The sequence below is a fragment of the Saccoglossus kowalevskii genome, chromosome 3 (genome assembly GCF_978046115.1).
Source record: "Saccoglossus kowalevskii chromosome 3, keSacKowa6.1, whole genome shotgun sequence".
Lineage (NCBI taxonomy): Eukaryota > Metazoa > Hemichordata > Enteropneusta > Harrimaniidae > Saccoglossus > Saccoglossus kowalevskii.
In genome coordinates this window covers 11,521,626-11,537,117 of record NC_140643.1, presented here as the reverse complement: position 1 = coordinate 11,537,117, position 15,492 = coordinate 11,521,626, and the positions used below count along the sequence as shown (strand labels likewise).

The following is a 15,492-nucleotide window of genomic DNA, read 5'->3' as shown; positions in this document are numbered from 1 at the left end:
TAATATTGATTGGCACAAATTATTTGGCAATTCTGACAACTTATTGTTTTATAAATTATTTGTTGGTAAAATGTACCTGGTGAAAAAAAAATTTATTAAATATTGCATATGTTGTGATTGTAAATGGTGAATTTGTTTGAAAAGCTTTGTATTTGTGATAGGTCTGATAATTTAAAATTCTGAATTTACGTAGGGTAGATGATATAACGTTTGAGATTTTTCTTCTTCTTTTTCCTCACTTGCAGACAATTGCTGGTCTTGATGGTGGATTGGATCCTAGACAACCAGCTAATTTAACTGTACCAGAATATACTAAAGGAGTAAGAATACAATTCTATTCATATATTGCTAGGAGGGACCGTACACTCTGAAAATATATTCCTCACAAAAACAAATGTAATTTGAAATTTAATTTCATCTAGTGTATAAGTTCCAACAACCATTCTGTGATTCCAGAATGATTTTTGTCGTTCATTTACAGAGTTCATTCAGTTGTTTTATAGATCTGATTTGAATTGGGTAACTCGCAGTAGTATGCTATTATGGGGTCATTAATCTTACATGTCCAGACCAATTACATTATAATTTTACCCATACATACTACATCAAATATTATATTTTTCATTGTTAGTGTCACCATTACCCTACTGGAAATTTCAGTTTTGTTTACTACATACTTCACTACAGAGAATGTGTCTAGTCAATGAATGCTTCTATTAGACTGAATTGTTAGAGGTTCCTTTGGATATTGGTGTCATGAATTAGTAAATTCTGTTGTTTTTAATACCATTTAAAATCTGTATTTTTCTCTTAAAAATTGGTCAAAATAATAAAATTACATATTGTGTGACTGATTTGAAAGAAAACTGTTTTAGTCATCGTCTGATTGGCATTCGGCCTGTAAAGAAGGTCAATACAGCTGCTGGTATATATAAATCCATTCTAACATAAAACACAAGTACAAAGTTTATAACAGGGATTGAAATAGAATTTTTTCCATGCATGCATAGTGTGCATGTTGAATTTGAAATTTACCTGCACTAACATGTGAAATGCACTACTTTTAAAGTTTAAATAAAATTTACGGGTTCTCGATTGATGCAATCACGAAAAAATTGTTCACAATGTTGGTTGAACTTAATTTAGGCTTAGTGAATATAATGAGAAAATGTTGTTTCTACATGCACAGCGTGCACATTATATTTTGAGTTTACTTGCACTAGCTAATAATCTATGTGCATAGTGCAGTGTGCACCAGGGTATTTCGATCCCTGTTATAATCAAAAGTTGTTATTCATTTTAGTTTGGTATGAAGTTACCTGGCATAAAGATTGGAGTTCTTAAAGAAGGATTTATTCGTCCAGAAACAGAGCCAGATGTTGCAGCCATGGTGAAGAAATCAGCATTCCAGATGATAACACTGGGAGCTAAGGTTGAAGAAGTGTCAGTTCCTATGCATATGCATGGTAGGTCAGTCATGTAATTATAAGTGAATTGAAAATACTAGGCAGATATATGTCATAAACTGTTACATTTTTCCAATTGACTTTAATAGCTTTGCTGCCTTCGTTATCGCTATCCCATGACATGTACGTGTCCTGTGCATCCACTTTTTTTCTTCAAATGTCTTCTTCTTGAAAACCGTGAGATTTGATTATTTTATGACAAAACCTTCAATGAAGATATTTTTAGTCCCCATTTGGACAAAGTCTAAAAATGGGGACTATTAATTTGGGTTCTGTCTGTCCGTGTGTCTGTGTTCAAACTTGGCATACAGACTACATGTATGTATGATGACCTACATATGCATGCCAATTTTTGTTATGATTTTATTAAATATGTCTGACTGGCAGCCATTTTGTCCCACAAATTCACTACGTTCAATTACCCACCATAGACTCCGGTCAGTCAAAATGACTATTTTGAACTGTAGGCATTAATCAGCGATTCTGCCAATGACGGCGAGATAGAATCTAGGTCAGGGGAAGCCCCGTGACCCCAAGATTCTTTTTCCTTACGTCACGAACCACGTGACCGAGCCCATATGGCGGCGCCATTAGGGCTGGATATCCACTCTACTTCTTCTCCGCATTGAGTGGAGATCAAGTCTAGCGAGCTCTGCCTGGATCGCTTGCTTTTTTCCTGTCCTGGTTTCTAGCTTCGGTTGTTGCCGCTGCACGGCATTCGACATTGTAGCTGGTAGGATAAGTTTTCCTTGTCATTTTTACCCTCATGTCGTTTTCCACTTTGTGTGTAGTATCTTTCACAACAAAGAAATAATACCCAGGCGACGTAGCTTAATCACTTGTTGGTTTCGTTACGTCTACTTTTCCTACTATAATTCGCTTCCCTCATGCATGTCGTCTTCATTTTATGCTTGATCTATGTATTTAGAAATGAATAGATGTAATGACAGCACCAGGGCTCGCTACAGTTTTTTTTTGTCTCCTCGTATTTTGAGTCGACTGTGCAGTGGTTATATTCAGAATTTACCAGCATAGTCCCGCTTCGGAAATACTTTTGTTGTAGCTGTGTGCGTGGATTCAGGGTTTTTGCCGTGAAGGCGTGTGTTTTTCACTGGAGTTCTGTGGCCTGGAATTTTTCTTTCAGAGCCATCAAAATCGCTGAGACTGACCGCGTCGCTCGTTTCTTCACAGCAAGGTTGCGCATCCAGTAAAAAAATTGGTTAAAGTGAGTTGCGTGTTCGGCATGAGTGGGAAGGCCTCACACTCGGCTACTGGTGCTTCGTGTACTGGGACGTCAAGTAGGAGGCCCCGATGGTGGAGGTAGATATTTTTACTTGGTCTCCCCCCGCTGATCGGAGGGCATCCTCATAGTCTGTTTTTTCAGGCGGTGGTTTACCCGATTTTACCGGCTGCATCGAAGCTGTGCCCCTGGAGGCTTTCCTCCTATGGGGCCCTTTGTGGACCCTTCCTTGCACGGCGCCGGGTTTGCCTCCGACTTTAGGGCTTTGTTCGAAAGACTGTCAGGACAATTGCGTTCCTGGCAGGCCGGGTAGATAAGATGCAGTCGGAGCGAGCTGTCTCCACTGCGGCCCTCGGTGGGCAAGCAGGAAGAAACACAAAAGCATGTTTGCATTCAAACACGTCTTTTCCAGGGAACGCCCGGTTCCCAGCCGTGGCTCTCCCACTAATTTGGGTGAGGCTGAGGCTCAGGTTAATTGCACCAGGCCTCCTCTGGAGCCTCAGGCACTGAATGCCAATGGGGTACTGGTAGCCAAGGCTCGGATCTCGGGGCTGGGCTTTCAGGGCAGGGCACACAACGCCGGTCCTTCAGAGTTTTCCATTCATAATGACTCGGTGAGCCACGCTTTTGGGGTGATGCAGAGTATCATTGATCTTAGTAATACAATGTAAATACCCCCACCCTTGATCCTAAGGTGACCACCTAAGGTAGCTTCAACGCTTATGGGATCATGGGCATCAGGATCCAAGCAGCCCTGTCGGCATGTCTCTCCCTGTCCGTCTGAGTGCGGAGTGGGGCGCAGGGTGCGCAAACGGTGTTGATGGGCGGATGTTGGTCAGCCGCGGAGGAGGTAACGCTTAAGGCCCCAGGTGGTGAAAAACCTTAGGCAACACTTCCCGCTGGACCAAACGCTACCCAGTCGGTGTGGTTTCGAGATCAGACCCCACAGTGTGGGATGAGACCAAAACGCCCCCAACCGGATCCCAAGACTCCTTCCCCAGACCCCGGTACCACGAATTTCTGTTTGGCAAACTGGGCAAAGGGGGACAGCCGCGTTCCATGGGCGTTCTCGCCAGCTCAATCAGAGACGAACCATCCAACCCTGAGGGCAGAGTTGCTTGAGTGCATTATTGTGCGCGCCCTGGACTCTGGAGACCTCGGAAGCAGAACGTACCAGCCTCCGAGACCAGGTGGCACATTTACTGGTTGGCCACCGCACATCTACGTGCGACATTTCCTAGTGTCACATGGCTCTCTTAGCTGGGGCCACTACTGTGCTACAAGACAGGGCCTTAGACGCATGTGTTTTTGCTGACAAACTGAGTCAGTGGGTACGTTCCCCACCTCAGTGATGCAGACTGTACATCTTCCACCCTCTTGGTTCGGGGAATGGCAGGTACAGTCTCGGAGCTTCAGAGTGCAATGAACCAGAGGGTTCAAATCAAATCCGCTAGCCAATTGGCCCTGCCAAGGGTAAGCGGAGGGCACCCTAAGCACAGAAAACACAATGCCCTAGGGCGTCGTCCGCTAGCCAAAGTCAGCCAGGAGGCAAGTGCTCATACTCTTCCATGGTAGGAAAGAGTGGCGGCGTGCCCCCAGGGAGGAAAGGGTCAGGTGGTGGCTCCCCACCCTCCTCTGGCGGTCGTCCACCCCGGCAGAGGGGGAAGCATGTTTTGACGCTTACCTCTGCAACCGGGGGACAGGCATGTTTTTGGCGAGTGGCCAGGTCACAACTTAGTGACTACTTCAGGCCTTGTGGAAACTGACCTCATGGGAGAAGAGAGCACCCCCCTCGCAACTGCTGAACCCTTGGCCACATATCCCTGTCGTACACAGATTACACCGGTGTAGTCCGGTTTGAGAGACAGCGGGTGACTGGTCCTTGTACCTTTCCAGGTGGTGACATCCTGGTACGGAATACCGCTTAAATCTCCATCTCTCCTGTCAGTGTCTTCCCTATTGGGCACTGCCAGAGGACTTCCGAAAGGCGGAAGCAATCAGGCAGGAAGTAGCAGTTTTGCTGGGAAAGGGCGCCATACACAGGGTAGATCAGCCGGAACTAAGGCCATGCTTCTACCCAAATGTGTTCATAGTACCAAAATCTACAAGTGGCGCGCGTCCAGTTCTGGACCTTGGCAGACTGAATCAGTACGTGCTCCTTGAATGGTTCCACATGGAGACGCCATTCAGGGTCCTTCTCTCCATCCTCCGTTTCGACTGGCTAGCCCCACTAGACTTAAGCTAGGCCTACCTGCACATAGGGATGCACCCAGCGAGTTGCCATCTCCTTCCAATCGCCCAGCTGGGCCAAGTATTCAAATTTCAGGTGCCCCCTGCTAGGGTTATGCACAGCGTCCTACGTGTTCACCAGAGTGATGAAACAGGTAGTGCTGCTGCTTCACCAATGTCGGTACACCTCAATCCGTACCTAGACGACTGGTTACTACACAACCCAGACAAGGGGTTAATAGCCAAACGCTTCAGGCTAACACAGGATTTACTTCACTAGTTGGGCTCGTTAGTAAATCGACAAGTCCCATCTCGACCCACTGCGCAGTTGGTGTCTCTTGGCATGGAGTTTGACACAGAGGTAAGCTTGGTATAGCTATTTCAAGCTTGTTGCTTAGCGCTAAGCAGCCTAGCCGAACGTCTAGTCAGCGTTCCCTCAGTGTCCCTCAGAGAACTAATGTGGATCATCGGAATGATGACTTTAGCCGCCCGGTACAATGTTTGTTGTTACAATGTTGAGCTCTCCTATGGGAACTAGATAGGCGGGTTTTGATCTCGGACCAAGTGAAGGAAGCCCTGCCCTGGTGGTCATCACTGGCCAACCTTGGACCCACTCGCCGTATGACTCTGGTAACAGATGCCTCCCCCAGGGTTGGGGATCGCATCTATTTGACGAACAAGCCCAAGGATATGGCTCCCGCATTAGTTTCGGGACTACCATATCAACCGGCTCGAACTGAAAGCAGTGTAAAGTGCACTACCACGCTTTCTACCCATAGTTCTTAACCACAGGGTCATGCTCCATAAAGGGGGGGGGCATTCCCCGTCGTTGTCAGTCCTAGCGGAGCAAATCCTTCTTTGGTGCCTGGAATCCAATGGAGAACACCAAGCTCGTATGTAACACTCCTGTCGACTCCAGGAGCCTGGGCCAGGATCGCTTTGCTAACTTCATGGACCCACTTAGTTGTGTACGTCTTTCCTCCCTTCCCGCTAGTACACCGGGCACAGGAGAAAACACATGCATATTATCATTGGTCGCACCCAATTGACCAAGCAAGGCCTAGTTTCCACTTCTGTCGGAAATGCTAGTCGAAACACTAGCAGTGCTTCCGGACTTACCGGACCTGCCGTCCCAACCAGACAGCGCACTACCAACGAGCCCAGCAGATATCACTTACATGCATAGAGGCTCCCGGTAGACCCGCACATACGAAAGCCTTATCTGAGCGGGCTGCCAACGTCCTGGCCAGGGAAAACAGGGATTCCACCAATGCGGCCCACATTTCTAGGCTGCGAGCATACACTGATTGGTGTAGCGGAAGGGAGATTTATCCATACCATCCCCCTATTGGCCAAGTAGCAGGCTCCTTCGTCCACCTGTTTGACGAAGTGGGTTGGCTACAGGTGCGTTGGCTACAGGTCGGCCTTGTCTCCCACCATTGAGAATGTACGGGAACAAGACTAGCCGATTGTCCTATTATTAGGAGACTATTTACTGCTTTCCAAATGCTGAGACCCCATACAAGGGAACCACTCAACTGGGACTTGTCGGCTGTGTTGTCTGCTCTAAGCAGACTGCCATTTGAGCCTCTCCGATCAGCACCACTCAAATTTTAGACATGGAAAATAGTCTTCCTACTGGCCTTCGCCAGTCTTCAGAGCTGGGGGCATTGTCCTTCTCGGATGATGTACCGCCGTTATGGAAAATCAAGATATAGTGATGACACAAATCCAGTTTCTTGCCTAGAACCAAACCCCAGGACCCTTATCCTCACTGCATCGTCATCCCCCGGCTGTCAAATTTTGTCTGCCCAGAGGGTTAGGAGGAATTGCTTCTCTGCCTGGTTCGAGCATGGAGTTGCTACCAAACCGTACTAAGGATTCAGATTTATTGTGACTGTATTAGAGGTCTATAATACTTTAACTGCCTCGACGCAGAGCTTGGAGAAACACCAAGTACGAGGTCATAAGGTCTGTGCGATTGCTAACTCACTAGTGCTAGCGTCAGGCACCCCTCGAGCACACATGAAGGGCAGGCTTCTGGAGAACACAGAATGTCTTTATCAACTACCATCTAAGAGACACCGAATCCATTGAGAAAGGTCTCCTTAGGTTGGGTTCCGTCATAGTGGGTCAGTCTTGGTTTGCTGACCAAGCCCGAACGACCACAAGGGTCCCTGCGCATAGGCAATAAGTCAGTCTCATTATTATTTTGCTGACAGATTTCTCTACCATCAGCACTCCACTGGAAGCTCCCAGGTTCTGCTTTGTGGCCTATGCCCTCACGCAGAACTGTTTCAGTCTTTACTTCGAAAGCTTACTACCCCCAGGATTGGTTGGGGTCTAGCTTTCTCGGGCACACCGAACCCTGTCATCTTAGCAGCATTTTGGCTTCTTGCTCCGGGGACAGCACAGGCAAGGTAAGACACCACCTTTTTTTGGGCCTTAACTAGGGTGTTGAGTAATTATTGTAGAGTGTTCCATCCCGGACTGGGAAAAGACTTTTCTGTTTGCTCGGAAAACCCGCCACCTATCGGCGTCTGACTCTGCCTACAGTTAAAAATAGTCATTTTGACTGACCGGAGTCTATGGTGGGTAATTGAACGTAGTGAATTTAGGCAGAGAGTTCTCCGAACCCGCCTATTCACATAGTTCATACCCATCATAGACTCCGGATATCCCTGATGGCGCCGCCATATGGGCTCGGTCACGTGGTTCGTGACGTAAAGGAAAAGAATCTTGGTGGTCACGAGGCTTCCCCTGACCTAGATTCTCTCTCAATGTCATTGGCAGAATCGCTGATTAATGCCTACAGTTCAAAACAGTCATTTTGACTGACTATTGTCTATGGTGGGTATGAACTATGTGAATAGGCGGATTTGGAGAACCCTCTGCCTAAATTTGTTAATTAAACGTGTCCCAAACTGTTTCTCGGAGCTGAACAGGGTGATTTAAATCAAACTTTGTATGTTGATCATGCATATTTAGTAACTTTTTTTTTTGAGATTCGGTTCAAGATGGTCGACTGGCAGCCATTTTTTTTTTTCGTTTTCGTGCTGATTTCTCCATAAGATATGGCCTGATTCAGTTCAAAGTTTGTACTTGGGTACTATACTTCAAGATAACACAACACCATGTTTTGTTTTGAGATTTAATTAGATTTGTCGAAATGACGGCCATTTTGTTTAATATCTTAAAATCACAGTCTGTAACATGTCCAGAACTGTTTCTCGGACCTGAACAGGGTGATTTCAATCAAACTTTGTATGATGACCTTACATATTAAGTTACGGTGCAAGCCATATTTCTTTTGGAGATACTTGAACAACAATACCCGACTGGCTGCATTTTTCTTTCATGCTATTTCCTCTGTAAGATACAGTCCAGTTCAGTTCAAAGTTTCCACATATCTATAATCTGTGTTAGTGTTATAAAACATTGGTCCTTCATTTCTACATGTCACTTGTACTTCCATTTACATCAACTAAAACTTAACAGGGACTATGCATTATCAATGCTTGTTAATTCTCTAATTTTAGCAAATGTGTAATATGTGATTTCCAACTTCTACTTGAAAACTGCTTCTCTAATTGCTTTGATACGGGCACCAGGGCATTTTCACTGCCTGGCAACCATCCTGGTGAAAACAAAGGCCGAAAACTCTCAGAAAACGGTACTTTGGGATGGTTGTTGAGACTCCCCTGAACAGCATAACAAGATTAGATGTGTGTATATAAATTTGGTTGTTAAGGGTTACTTCAAAGTTGAGTTTGTGTTGTTTTCTCAAATTTAGCTATTTTCACCGACTCTTTGACCGGCGTACCACATCAGTTTGTGCAGAGCCCATAGAAATACATGGTACAGTGGTACAGTCTTAGCAACGTGGAACGTCTTGTGACGTAGCTCCGCCCCCAAGGATATGTGTACTTTGGGTGGACCCCAAAACGATTTGAATATTTCATGATGATATCTTCAATTTTGTAACTTTAACAAATATTTTTGGTGAACAATGGTATTGTCCCCTTTCTTTTGAAAATTGTTTTTTTTTTATTAAATATGTGGGTGGAAGATTAGTTAAATTCATTCATTCATTACGTTCAATCACCCACCAGACAAAATGACTATTTTGAACTGTAGGCATTAATCTGCGACGGACAGAGAAATCTAGGTCAGGGGAAGCCCATGACCTCAAGATTTTCCCCTTACGTCATGAACCACGTGGCCAAGGCAATGAAGCGGCACCATATTGGCTCCCCAATTCAGTCTTGTTTTTCCCCGTACTGAGTGAGGTGCGATAAAAACGGCGTGATCAATCATCAGATTTTTTCCTGTTCGAGTTTTTGGTCTGACTAGCTGTCACCTACGTGGCAGCCGACGCTGTGGCTGGTAGGATAAATCTTTCTTATTTTTTTTACCCCTGTGTCGTCTTTTTGTGTGCACTGCCTTACAAGAAAAGAAAAAAACTTGGGTGACGCATTTGGCCACAATTTTAGATCACTGAAACAGTCACTCTTGGTAGGACTGTCACTACCGGGAGCCAGACGACGGGATCCAAAGCAATACCAACTGCAGGACTCTCCTGGTCTGGCAGAGTGCTGGATGTAGGGGGGAATGCACAGCAGTGTTGATGGGCGTTCCTTTGTCCTTGCAGGATAGAGGCCTAAGTCCTTAGACAATTTTATATTCAACCCTTTCTGCTGGACCAAGCGATACCCGATCGAGCGGTGTTTGAGACCGGAGACAGCAGGGTTTCGAATCAAATCTCGCGCCCCGATCGGATCCTTTGGTTCCTCTCCCCGATCCCGGTACCATGAATTTTTTGGTTCAGTAGGACAGGCAAAAGGGTTTGCAGCATTCATGGAATATTTCAACCGTTTAGTCGTAAACATTCTACGCACTGAGAGCAGAGTGGCGACCCTCAACCTCTGGGTTGTGGCCAGCCCACTGAAACTTATTGTTTTACGCCGCCAGCACTCTGAAGTCTCAAAGGCGGAACACACAAACCTCCTCGACCCGCAGACACAGCCATTGATGGGACACCACACGACTACGTGGGATATCATCTGGCTCTCGTGTTTTGAGGATGGAAGGAGCAGTCTCAGTGCTTCGAGATCCCACTGACCCGTTGGTACAGGTGAGACCCGCAAGCCAGTTTGGCTTCTGCCAAGGGCAAGTGGTAAGGACCCCAAGCTGAGAAAACATAACGACCAAAGTCGGCACCCATTGGCCAGAAGTAGCCAGGAGGCAAGCGTCCTGAATCTTTCGGGGGAAGGAAGAGTGGTGCAGCGCCCCAGAGGAAGAAGGGACCAGGTGGTGCCCCCTCTTCCTTGGGGGTTGCCTACCCAGCTCGCAGGGGAAGCATGTTTGATGCTTTTGCTTGCGACAAGGGGAATGGGCAAATGTCTGGCGGGAGGCACCTACTGACTTCTACAGGCCTCACGGGGTCTCACCTCGGCGAGAAGTGATCACCCCTGATGTAGAACCACCGAACCCACACATCTCTGTTGCACTGATTGCGCCAATGTATTCCGGTTCGGAGGCAGCACGTAACTGATCCCTGGACTCTCCAGGCGGCCTTGCACGGTTACGAGATCCCACTGCAATCTCCAACCCCCTGACACGAGCCCCCATTTGGGGCACTACCAGGGGACCCCCGCAAAGTTGGAGCAATCCGACAGGAAATAGATAGTATGCTTACAAAGGGCTCTATACACAGGATAGGGGACCCAGCATTAATTCCGGACTTCTACTTGCAAGTATTGGTGGTTCCAACGACTACAGGTGGCTACAATCTGTTCTGGACTTAAGCACACTAAATCAGTATGTTTCCTGGAACCGCTGAGTATTGATATATTCTCCATGCTCTGTTTCTACTGGTTAGCCTCGCTAGATTAGAGCGATACTTACCCGCACATACTGATACACCCAGTGAGTCAGCGACTCTCTCGATTTGCCTAGTTGGGCCAAGTAGTCCAGTGCAGGGTGCTCCCCTTCGGGTTTTGCATGGCTCCATACGTATTTACCAGATTTTGAAAACAGGTGGTGCTACTGCTACTTGCTTGTTGCTACATAACCCAACAAGGGTTAGTCAAACAGTAAGGCTAACACCTTTCTAGACCAGTTGTGCTTTCTAGTAAATCGAGCAAGTCCCATCCTCAGCCAACACAACAGTTGGTGTTCCTGAAAAGGGAGTTCGACATGCAGGTGGGCTTGGTACAGTCACCACAGGCCCACTGCCTAACTGACCTAACCGAACGCCTAGTCAGTGTTCCCTCTGTGTCCCTCCGAGAACTGATGCACATCATCAGAATGATGCCTGCGGTTCGCAGGGTAGTTCCCCCAGGCCGCGTTACACAGCCTCCCGCTACAGCATACTTTGTTGAAACACCGGGCTCTCTTACAGGTACTTGAGAAGAGAGTAACACTCTCGGACCAAGCGAGGGATGTCTCGCTCTGGTGTACAGCAATTGCCAACCTCTAGCAGGGGCTATGACTCTAGAAACAGATGCCTCCCTCACATGTTGGGGAGTGCACCTATTGAACGAACAAGCCCAATAGGAAATATGGCTGCCATATCAACTGGCTCGAACTGAAAGAAGTGCGTTTAGCACTAATTCACTTTCTACCCAAAGTTCGAGACCACAGAGGACAACACAGTGGTGATCTTCTATAGCGACAAGGAGCGGGACCAGATCTCTATCCTTGTCAGTCCTAGCGAAACAAATTCTCTTTTGGTAACTGGAATACATGTGGAGCTAGCCGCACACCACCTTCCAGGATCAAGAAACAGTCAAGTGGACGCCCTCTCGTGGCGGCTCCCTCTCCAGAAAGCAGAGTGGCAGATACCCCAATGGGTAGCCTCCAGACTGTTTCGGTGGTGGGACGGTCCAAGGTTAAACCTATTCACCACACCCCGGAACATGACACTCCTGCCGACTCCAGGGACACTATGTCGACCCCATGGACCCACATGGACGTGTACACCTTTCTTCCCTTCCCCCTATTCACCGGGTACTGGAGAAACTTCGACAGGAGCACATCTGCAGGGGTGCTTCCGAACAAGGCACTGCCTTTGAACTCGGCAGTGTACCCGCATCAAGGCTGAGAGGGCTGCCAACGTCCTGGCCAGGGTGAATAGGGATCCCACCAACACAGCCTATGCCTCGAAATGATGTGCGTTTACTGATTGGTGTAGTGGATGGGAGACCCGGCCATCCCTCTGTTGACCAGGCAGCTGACTTCTCGTCCATCGTTTGGATGAAATGTCCTTTCAGCGATTGTTGGCTATAGGTCAGCCTTGTTATCCACCATTGGGGATGAGGCTAGCCAGTTGTTCTACCATTAGGAGACTGTTTACTGTTTGATCAGGGGCCTAGACCGCAAATGAGGGAACCATCCAATTGAACCTAAGCAGACTGCCCTTTGAGCCTCCTCGATCAGTACCACTCAAACTTTTGACATAGAAAACAGTCTTCCTACTCCCCCTAGCCTCAGGTAGGCGTCAGGCTGAACTAGGGGCCCAGTCCTTCTCAGACAGGTGTACCGTCTGTATGGACAATCGCTGAAGACACGAATCGGGTTTCTTGCCATGAATCGAATCTTAGGATGTGATCCACAACCGATCGTCATCCCCAGCTGGCAACATTGCCAACCCGGAGGATCAGGAGGAGTTGCTACGAGAGCCGTACTAAGGTGTCGAGGCATGGCAAGCACAGGTTTATGTGTTATGGCCAGGGTAAGAAGGACAGACCAGCCTTCCTGTCTTCCATTGCCAGGTGGATCACTGCGACCAGGTTCGCGGTTTTAACCGTTTGGCTTCCTCGACACAGGGTTTACAGATCCACCAAGTACGAGCGCATGAGTTCAGTGCGATCGCTAACTCATTAGTTCTTGCGTCAGGTACCCCCCTCGAGCATGTGCAGAGGACAGGCTTCTAGAGAATGCAAACGTCTTTACCACTTCTACCCAAGAGATACCAAATCCATTGACGGTCTTTTTATGGAGGGTCCTGTCCTAGTGGGTCAAACTTTGGTTACTGACCCAGCCCGGACTACCTCAGGGATCCCTGCTCATAGAAGAAGTTTCTTCCACAAGCGCTCCTTGGAACCTTCCAGGTCTCGCTTTCGAACTATGCTCTCATGCAGGACTGTTTTCAATCTTTTCTATTGAAGACTACCTACCCAAGAATTTGGGTTTAGCGTTCTCGGGCTTACCAAACCCTGTCATCGTCCAGTGCTTGGCTTTGTTCCGGGGATGGCACTGGCAAGGTAGGACACCGTTTCTTCACTGGTCGCAACTAGGTGGTCATAGGTAGACGGTATATCCTGGTCTGGGACACCTTTTTTATCATTTTCGGTTCGCTCGAAAATCCGCCACCTATCAGCTTCTGACTCTGCCTACAGTTCAAAATAGTCATTTTGACTGACCATAGTCTAAGAACCCGCCTATTCACATAGTAAATTTGTAGGCAGAAGGTTCTAAGAACCCGCCTATTCACATAGTTCATACCCACCATAGACTTTGGGTCGTCCTGACCACCTCACTTTTTCTGTAGCGTTGGCTTAGTCTTTGGTGCGGAGAAAAAAAAACAGACTGAATTGGGGAGCCAATATGTCACCGCCTCATTGCCTCTGTGTATGGGGAAAATCTTGAGGTCATGGGCTTCCCCTGACCTATATTTCTCTCTCGGCCATTTGCTGAATCGCAGATTAATGCCTACAGTTCAAAATAGTCATTTTGACTGACCGGAGTCTATGTGAATAGATGCGTTCTGAGAACCCTCTGCCTAATTTTGTGACATTAGTGGAACACTCATCACCTCCTTATTCAGCCAACACTTGTACGTCTTAGTACAATGGCTCAACTTTCACTTAGCTGAACTGATTATATTTTACATACAACTAAAAAAAATGAACAGTGATATACTTTAATAGTATCTTGTGGTTTCTTTACACTATAGCTGTGTATATCTTCAAAAGTTTTTTCATACAAGGACATTATGACATGGTGTTGAAAGGGAATGGTAAGTGAAAATAATATATAAATGCATAACATTTATGCTAATGATTTCTATTACATTATAAACCACACATCAGTTTATGCTCATGTGTATAAGGATTTATGTGATGCAACTTTTGATGAATTTCAGGAATTGGTAGCCAACACAATGGTTTCTATTCAACCAATTTGGCAGTTGCTCTTCATAAAGGATTTAAAACAAGAATAAATGATATGTCACATGTTTTGAAAGTAAGTTTCAATTTCAGCACTTGGGTTATATTAACATCAGTTAAGACTTTTTTTTTACATTGGACACACAAGTGCGATAGTATACAAATCATTTTGATTTCCATTTTGAGCTCTAATGTATCATTAAATAATGTAGATTATTATAATACATCTGTCACCGTATCGCCATAAATTCACTATGTTCAATTACCCACCATAGACTCCAGTCAGTCAAAATGACTATTTTGAACTGTAGCGATTCTACCAATGACTGAGAGATAGAATCTAGGTCAGGGGAAGCCCCATGACCCCAAGATTCTTTTACCTTACGTCACGAACCACGTGACCGAGCCCATATGGTGGAGCTATTAGGGCTGGATATCCACTCTGCTTTTTCTCAGCATCGAGTGGAGATCAAGTCTAGCGTCTCTGCCTGGATCGCCTGCTTTTTTCCTGTCTGGTTTCTGCTTGGGTTGTTGCCGCTGCGTGGCATTTGACTATGCAGCTGGTTGGATATGTTTTCCTTGTCATTTTTACCCTCATGTCGTTTTCCCCTTTGTGTGTAGCATTTTTTACAACAAAGAAATAAAACCTGGGCGTCGTAGTTTAATCACGTTTTGTTATGTTTTCCTACTGTAATTCGCTTCCCTCATACATGTCGTCATGCATTTTATGCTTGATCTATGTATTTAGAAATGAATAGATCTAATGACAGCACCAGGGCTCGCTGCCGTTTTTTTGGTCTCCTCGTTTTTCAAGTCGACTGTGCAGTGGTCATATTCAGAATTTACCAGCATAGCACCCGCATCCGAAATACTTTTGCCGTAGCTACGTGCGGTGTTCTAGGTTTTTGTCTTGAAAGCGTGTGTTTTTCACTGGAGTTCTGAGGCCTGCAATTTGTTTTCAGAGCCATCAAAATCGCTGAATCTGACCGCGTCACTCATATTTTCACATTAAGGTTGTGCGTCCAGTAAAAAAATTGGTTAAAGTGAGTTGCGTGTTTGGCATGAGTAGAAAGTCCTCACACTCAGCTACCGGTGCTTCGTGTACCGAGACGTCGAGTAGGAGGACGGATGGTGGAGGTATCGATATCTTTTCTCGGTCTTCCCCGTGCTGATCAGAGGGCATCCTCACAGCCTGTTTTTCAGGCGGTGGTTTACCTGATTTTACCGGCTACAGCGAGGCTCCTATGGGGCCTGTTGCTGGTTCTTTTGTGGACCCTTCCTTGCACAGTGCCGGGTTTGTCTCCGAGTTGAGGGCTTTGGTCGAAGGACTGTCAAAGAAATTGTGTCTCTGGCATGCCAGGTAGATCAAACGCAGTCGGAGCGA

At 46.5% G+C, this 15,492-nt stretch overlaps 1 protein-coding gene across 1 annotated transcript in view; it reads left to right on the top strand.

Annotated features, from left to right (window-relative positions):
* Window positions 1-15,492, top strand: part of LOC102807487 (uncharacterized) — a 159,615-nt gene that overhangs the window by 19,560 nt on the left and 124,563 nt on the right. The window contains exons 8-11 of the mRNA XM_085497556.1: window positions 246-320; window positions 1,304-1,459; window positions 13,888-13,957; window positions 14,084-14,184. Coding sequence (XP_085353682.1) covers window positions 246-320; window positions 1,304-1,459; window positions 13,888-13,957; window positions 14,084-14,184 — 402 coding nt within the window. The remainder of the gene's footprint in view (window positions 1-245; window positions 321-1,303; window positions 1,460-13,887; window positions 13,958-14,083; window positions 14,185-15,492) is intronic.